Source organism: Periplaneta americana, chromosome 16, assembly GCF_040183065.1.
Source record: "Periplaneta americana isolate PAMFEO1 chromosome 16, P.americana_PAMFEO1_priV1, whole genome shotgun sequence".
Classification (NCBI taxonomy): domain Eukaryota; kingdom Metazoa; phylum Arthropoda; class Insecta; order Blattodea; family Blattidae; genus Periplaneta; species Periplaneta americana.
The window spans coordinates 138,610,539-138,618,887 of NC_091132.1; the positions used below are offsets into that span (position 1 = coordinate 138,610,539).

At 35.1% G+C, this 8,349-nt stretch overlaps 1 protein-coding gene across 1 annotated transcript in view; it reads left to right on the forward strand.

The window, feature by feature from the left end:
- Positions 1–7,188, forward strand: part of LOC138716396 (kinesin-like protein KIF23) — a 37,411-nt gene extending 30,223 nt beyond the window's left edge. The window contains exons 8-9 of the mRNA XM_069849435.1: positions 6,563–6,630; positions 7,029–7,188. Of these exons, the coding sequence (XP_069705536.1) occupies positions 6,563–6,630; positions 7,029–7,173 (213 nt within the window). The 3' untranslated portion in view covers positions 7,174–7,188. The remainder of the gene's footprint in view (positions 1–6,562; positions 6,631–7,028) is intronic.
- The last annotated feature ends 1,161 nt before the right edge of the window (positions 7,189–8,349 follow it).

Here is an 8,349-nt window from a genome sequence, read left to right on the forward strand (position 1 = left end):
TTTTGACTGATTTTTTATGAAATTTTCTAATTATAACTTTACACTCTTCAATAAAATTGTTGCCATCCACTGAGAACAGGGATAAACTAGCCCACCACGTAAAACGATCTCTAGCCATCCTGTTATTATTACTCCACCTGAATCTTCTACTGGGGCACTTATAGGGTGGGGAAGGCGACATCCTAATATTAATAGGCGCAAGCGATTTTTCAGTTCGACGTGCAGAGGATTATTATAAAAAGTCCTATCCCTCGAATTTGGAAAAACAGGTTTTCCAGGGCGTCCTGATTGAGTTTCCTGGTCATTATGTAATCAATTCCTTTTTCTTTTAAATCGCTATAGACCTATAACACTTTCAAGCTCTTGCTAGAGGTAAGGAAGCCATTCTGAAAAGGTAGAAGAGTATTTTTGCTTCTGACTCTCAGTTATTTTATTGTTTCCTCCATTCTATCTAATATCTCTACTTGTTCCTTGTGGTTAATCCCGAAGACACATTTCAGTTTTTTGTGTATAGGATCTTTCGGAATTCCCGAGTTCATTACATCTGTGAAGTCATTTATGAGTTGAAAAAATTCATGTACTTCTTCACATTCGGGTATCAAATATTTAATCAGAGCAGCAGTGTAATGTGAAAAAAATTCCATGGCAGGTGCAACTCTTTGGCTATCATTCTCTTGCACAGTAATGTGACCCCACTGTAACTTCGGGAATAGTTGCAACTCTGAAGAATTGGATTTAATAATCCGTCCAATTACATTTTTTCTACTACATTGCCATTTGCCATTCAATTGAAACCCACTGTCAATAAAATGGTTCCTTAACAACTTAATCAGGAGGGGCAAATCTGCAAAAACCCAAATATTTTTGTCTCAAGCAGGATTTGAAAAGCAGGTTTGATTTACATTTATTTGTAACTTATTCCACAGTCTTCCATTGTCGCCACCCAGATCAGAAAATTGCTCTGAAAACTGACGCTTCAATTTCTGATATAATATCGAACAATAGCTCTATGTTCATTGTTTTATCGAAATCATAATAGATGGGCTGCTTCCACTCACCTGTCAATCCTCGGATCATTACAATTTAAGCACTTCTGTGAGGACCCTCACGATTGTAACAAATGACACCATTGACATTCATCTCATCAAACAGTAACATTGATAACTTATCCATTTCACTCAAAGACAACCCCTGTTCTTTTAAAATTTTCAGTAACTGTGTAAGAATACCGGGAGAAAAGGGCAATTTTTTTGTCCAACACTGCAGGGTAGCAACGCTTGGTAAAGGATTGTAAGGCTAATTTCAGGGATCATGTATTGTTCTTCCCATCTTTGCTCCTTTTTCCCACTAATAAGCATTTTTATTTGCCTTGGAGTGAACACTTTAGCTAATAAATGTTTTACTTTTCCATTTACTAAGTGATTTAAACACTTTCTTTGTCAAATTATGTTTCTAATTTAGACTCTAACTTTTCAATGTCTAATTTAAGTTTTTCATTTTCTTTATTTAGTTCTTCATTTTCTTCTTTTGAGATTCACCTCCTCATTTTCTAATGAACAGATGAAATATAACACACCCAATGGATCGTCCTGACGCACTATTGTCTTTGCATCTAATTATTGTTCACTTACCTCAGACAAAACCTTTTTCTACAAATTCTCTCTTCTACACGTTTACTTCTAGCACTGTTTATCTCACTGTTTTTCACATAGCACACTCGTAAAATCAGCGACGGTTGGGCATTTAAATTCATTTTTTTCTTTGCTGGTATGTTCAAAAGCTCGGCATTCAAATCACGCTCATAGAAATCAGATGTGAAATGTTCGGAACAACTATGTGCAGTTTCAAGATTAAATTTGTCCTTTCGGTAACACTTAATCTCTAAATCTTTCGCAGCTTTGGATCAGAGGGAAACTTATGATAAATAACACTCGAGCCTTTAATTTTCCTGACACTCGCTCACCACACAATTTGGCATTTTTCATGCTATAATAGTAACAATATAGGCCTATTATAAACAGCACACTAGCAAAGTCTATACCAAAATCACAAACACACTCCACGTTTCCTAAATTCCAGCAATTACTAATAAAAGCAGCACAAGCCAAGGGGATGAGAGTGGAGTGTGTTCCCGTGGTGACGTCATAGATTTACAGCACCTTCGATAGCGACAGACCGTCCACGGACCTTGCCTTGCCTAAAATGAAACTGTTCTTGTGTTTGTTGTGCATTGGTCATGATTAGAGGGCGGATCTGTGTGCGGTTAGAAAAGAAACAATGAATGAATGAAGTGCATTTATTGATACACAATTATACAAACTCATGTACACAAGATCCTTTGCACGAGCCTATATGGCCATTCGTGCTGTAACTATGCACAGTTTGCATTTTCAAGGAAAACAAAAGGATACTACTAATAATAAAATAGTAAAACAACAATTATTGTTATTATTTCTATTGTTACCATTAATTATCACAATTATAACTGACCTAATTTCATACCAAATTTCACAAAAATAATAAAACTAAAATAAATATAAAAACTAAACAGGTTAGACGTGTCGCGATCAGTAGCAACACAGTCCATCCATACTCAACTTCAGGGACAACGCACACAGATCCGCCCTCTAGTCATGATTGTCTTTTCTCCTATTTCCATTGTATTTAAATTTTTTTACCTATACAAACTGTTCTGTTTGCGATTAATACAACACAGCGACCACTCTTCTGCTTAATTCTTAAGAGTAAATCATTGTGCGAACGAAACAGAGCAAGGGAATATTTATTTTCACATTATTTTCTCTTCAGAATTGAAGTACCAGTATTATGTACTTGTGTTTGAGCTGTAACAATGTCAGGTTTCTTACCCTGCATTCGAAATAATGCCCCTCTTTTAGTAAAAGAAACGCTACTACTTTTCACTGGTGATTTCTCAGAATTATTGAAGTCTCTACATTAATAAGGATATTACAAATATGTTATATTACCGGTTGTTCTGTATGGTTGTGAAACTTGGATTCTCACTGTGAGAGAGGAACAGAGATTAAGGGTGTTTGAGAATAAGGTTCTTAGGAAAATATTTGGGGCTAAGAGGGATGAAGTTACAGGAGAACGGAGAAAGTTACACAACGCAGAGCTGCACGCATTGTATTCTTCACCTGACATAATTAGGAACATAAAATCCAGACGTTTGAGATTGGCAGGACATGTAGCACGTATGGGCGAATCCAGAAATGCATATAGAGTGTTAGTTGGGAGGCCGGAGGGAAAAAGACCTTTGGGGAGGCCGAGACGTAGGTGGGAAGATAATATTAAAATGGATTTGAGGGAGGTGGGATATGATGGTAGAGACTGGATTAATCTTGCTCAGGATAGGGACCAGTGGCGGGCTTATGTGAGGGCGGCAATGAACCTTCGGGTTCCTTAAAAGCCAGCCAGTAAGTAAGTAAGTATTACAGATATGTAATTACCACAGAGATTTTGTTCTGTGGAATATCAATACGATTATCGATACTTGAAATATGAAAATCTCCATTCACGATGTGTGTTGATGTCCATTGTAATATACAAGTCAGCAGGAACATTGCCAGCTTCCAAGGTGAAAGTGGGGCAGATTAAGATTTTAAAGAGCTTACAGGAAAAGATGCAGACATAATAAACTATAAACATTTGTATTGATAAGAAAATAATTGATATTTAATTAATTTTTATTTTATTAATAGAATAGGAAATACAATACAATATTAAACGAAAAATTCACTATATGGAAGAGTTGCAAATAATTTATAATTATTGAAAAAGTAATTTTCTTGGGTTCATGGCAAATTTTTTCAACTATTATTTGAATAGAGTAATCGTAGTTTTCAAACACAAATTTGTAAATACACTCATCACAGCCAGTCCATTTAATTGGTCCTCTCCCATAGTGCTTCGTAGCCATGTCTTGATTCTTCACAGACTGCTGAAAGAACGCTCTACTGTACTGGTGGTATATGACTGGGTGAGAATATCATCAGAGCCTTTTTCGTCGCCAGAAAGAAAGGTCGTCTCCTTTAAGACTTGGGAGAGGACAAGGTCTTTTAGTTCTTCACTACTCAGTTTCCTTGTCTTTCTTTATTTTGTACAAAAGTTCCAATTCTGCTTCTAGGCCTTCCAAATGGTAAAAGCTATAGAATGAAGCTATCTTTTCATGAGTAACATGTGTGAAGGATATATATATATATATATATATATATATATATATATATATATATATATGTCAGTGCAAAGGCAGGTGTATTGTCAGTAGAAAACCGTAATTCTAAAGAAGAAATAATAGAATTCATGTTGCTGCGGTGCTGCTGCCTACCGAAAATTCGTGGTATATTCAGATCAAGTCCCAGTTGCTCGACGATTTGATTGCATTCTTTTAACTCTTCATTGGCGATTTTCTTCTTGATCCTCGCGATAGTGCCTAACAATTTCCACAATGCGTCGAATGTGCTGCAGGTTTTGACGATATCCAAGGTCTTGGATTGGAAAGCATTCACTACTAGTTCTAACGCTGTAGAGTACTTCGCGATCAAAATGACAGCCATGATGAATAACGACTTACAAGCCACTGAATGTAACTGAAAGGCGCTTTTTCTTGTGGCGGCATTTTCTTCGATGGAAAGGGTTTCTAACACCTGCATTATTTGTACCAAGTGCTTCTTAAACACTCTGATGCCAGTGGCGACTGATTGGCTGAGGCAAGTGAGGCCGGGCCTCAGCCACTTTGCTTCCTTAAACTCAAAATTTTAGTGGTGTTTAGTCGTATATAACATATTATATTAGTTATTTCACTGAAGCATATAGAGTTATAGAAGTGCAGTAAAATTTGTTCCTGAGACCAGAATCGCTCATGCCGGGTCTGACTTCTGCATTTTGTATGTTTCCACAGGTTTTAAGGTTACACTCGGAAAGCTGAAACTGAGGCACATTTCTTGTGGCCTCATGGCCTAGCAGATATTCCCCCACCCATCAGCCTTCACTTTTCCCATTCAGAACCCGGTCTTTTATCAATGCTGGTCTCAAGTGTCAGTTGGGATGAGAATAACAGTGGTGAATCGTCGTGTGATCCACTGTGGTTATGTGTTTCGAGAAAATAGAAATCGAAAGATATGCGAGAAATAATGATTATAATTGTAATAAATTCATTGTTAGAGTATTGTTATTGATAGGAAATAAATTGAAAAAAGGAAAGTTTTAAATTAAGACAGACCTACGCCTTCACTGACAATTTTTCAGAAAGATAACCTTAAAACGCGAGCTTTTAATGCATCCTGGTGTGAGTAACATAAATGGGTCTTTGGTAATGTGGTGAGAAATAAACTTTTCTGTTGGTCGTGCTTGTTGCTGTCAAAAAACAAAACGAAAACAAACAAAAAAAGAGAGAACAATGTGTGTACAGATACTTCAGCAATCTGAAAAATATTTTCAGGGAAATTTCAACACATACTTCTTTAGTTGAGCATAATATTCGTTGCTTTATAAAAATTAAATAGTTAAGCCTACTGAAATCAACTCACAGCATAGCCAATTATTTGAAGATTGACATATTATTTTTCAATAATGATGATGATGATAATATAGTAATAATGTCAATCATAATAGTGTCATCCATAATAAACATTTTATACAGAAGGCAGCCTGCTTGAACTACTTACTACAGGCCTCTCCGAGGATTTTGGTCACCAGCCGCTACTGTCTGAATGCACTTGTTTTTCAAACAATCTGGTCCTGCATAGGTGTGGGATGTTTGGTATCAATTTTCTTCTCAATACCGACTCGCGGAAAACGTAATAATGTCCTTTATGGTTCCTACAGTATTACAGATTTCCGGTATTGTGTTCAGATCATTTACGACCAGATTTAGTTTGTGTGAAGAGCAATGAAAGTACAATGAGTTTTAATACTTTTCCCGCAATATTGCTTGGACCCTCACATTCTTTGCCATACATCGTAGAACAGCCATCAAAACCCGAGCCCACGCATTTCTCGGGATCCAGTTCTTAGTTTGTGACAAATTGTTTTTGCGTCAAGCACTTCCAGTTCAAGAAAGCCAACAAATTCCTCTTTGATTTCATCAGCCTCTTTGTCAAAATATCGCAACCCTACGGATAATTGCTTCTTTCCCGAAATATCTGCGGTTTCATCTGCTAATAAGCTATACATACACGCATATTTCATCTTAATGACGATGATCTCTCCTTTATAGTAGTACCACATAAAGAAACGATTTCATTCTGAATCTGAAGTGGCATTTTTCTTCCCATGTTAAACATGTTTTTTTTCAGTGATTGGTCTCCCGTACCTATTCGTGAATGGCATACATTTTTCAGCATTCTCTCGTCATTATCCTTATCCTGAAGCAGTAAATCGTTCTCCATTTTTGTTTTTCCTTTTTTTTTTTTTTTTTATCATTAAATTGTCTAGGACAACTGCCTCTTGCCGGTCCCTTCTCCCTGTTGACACCCTTGCGAGTCAATTGAGATAAATTTGCTAATGTTGCAATTGATGCAAATGATTTGTAATATTTCAGATGCATGTGGAGGAATTGCGAAAGGTAAATCAACACATACAAGAAAGGAGCACTGATGAAGAATGCAGGTACATTTTCAAATACTGTTTATTACAATAGAGGAATAAATTTAACATAAATGATTATAAAATTAATGAAGACTAGCTTAGTACAGTATTAAGCATACATCAGAAGATACGAGTATTACAGGCATTGCAAAGAAAATGTTTTAAGGGTACAAATTGTACCTGTATGTTTTTTTCCTCTTTAAAAGGAGGACTTAAATGAGTTGCTTTTTCTTTAAACATGTTATTGACGATATTGTTAACTGACTCGATTCTTATATCAATTTCTGCTTAAGAAGGAATCAATAACTTCGAAAATTAACTATATAACAATGACTACAATAAAACCACTATGATCACTTCAAATCATCAATTTGTGTTGTTTCATTAAGTCCTGTAATTTAATTTTTTGTATATTTCAGTGTGGATGCAGTCTTCCCTTCTTTAGAAATGGAAGATCCAGCAAATAATAATTTGATTCCTGATTTGTTAAATTTTCTGGAATTAAGGAGAACTCAGTATCAATCGGTGAAGAACAACTCTGAATCCAAAGGTAAAGATTATTGAATTATTTTATATGATGTTTTATCTAATTCTGACTTCATAAAATATTTTAAGCAATGCTGCATTGAATGTGACCATTTTTTAAACTTAAAGTTTTTTATACTTAATTAAGTTTATATGTTCATCTTAAAATTAACTGATGAGTGCAATGGAGTACGATATCTTACGTTTGTTTACAGCAATACTTGAAGTCCATATTGGATAATTGTTTATAGCAATAAGCAATACTTGAAGTCCATATTGGATAACAAATGGGATTAAAATTACTCCTGTACCTAATAGTTCGAAAGTTTTGAACGGTCACTTTCCTTGTTTCTATTTCATATTGACGCTCTACTACAGTAATTCTTAGAGGAATATGTCATAAATATCTTGAAGGTGCTAATTTTTATGCTAATTTTCTTAAAATACTAAAAATACACACTATTACGAATTCTTTCAACAAGCAGAAAAATGTATTATATAAAATTATAAAATACAACTATCAAGTTACATTTTTGTATACAGTATATTAAATATGATGAAACATTAAAATTCCTTAAAGTAACAACTTTCAAGGCTTACATACCGTACTGTGTTAGTTGTTGAAGCTTATGAAGTTGAGTCCCTGGGTTAATATATGCAAGTGAAATAAAGTGAAAACATTCGATATCTCACTTTTAATTTTACTCAATTAATACCGATAAAATGACATACTGTAATTTTTTTTAAAAAAAGCTGTATAAGGACAACAATTTAAAATATTTTATTTTTAACTACGACATAGCAAAAATAATGTGGTGTAATATTTTTATCCATTTTGAATCTTGCGTACACTACTTTTAACACGTGAATATAATTAATTGATTAGCTAGCGGACTTACTCATGTTAATTATGTAAGATTTGTGCGGCTTACAGCTGTTTCAGTGCTTCACGCACCATCTTCAGAGCCTACTAGATCTCTGCGTCATCTCGAACTTCCCTGCCTGTTATGTGGGTGTGTTTGGTTGTTGAAAGGTGTTGGAGTGGAGTCAAATAGTGTGTGTATACTGAAATTGATCTGTGTGTTGAGAATTTGATCGGGGTGTGTTTTAGTGTGTTTGTATACTTCGTATTGTTCTAGTGTGTTGAGTTTTTGGTTCTTGGGTTGTATGTGTAGGATTTCCATGTCCGCATTTATGTTATTGTATGTATGGTTA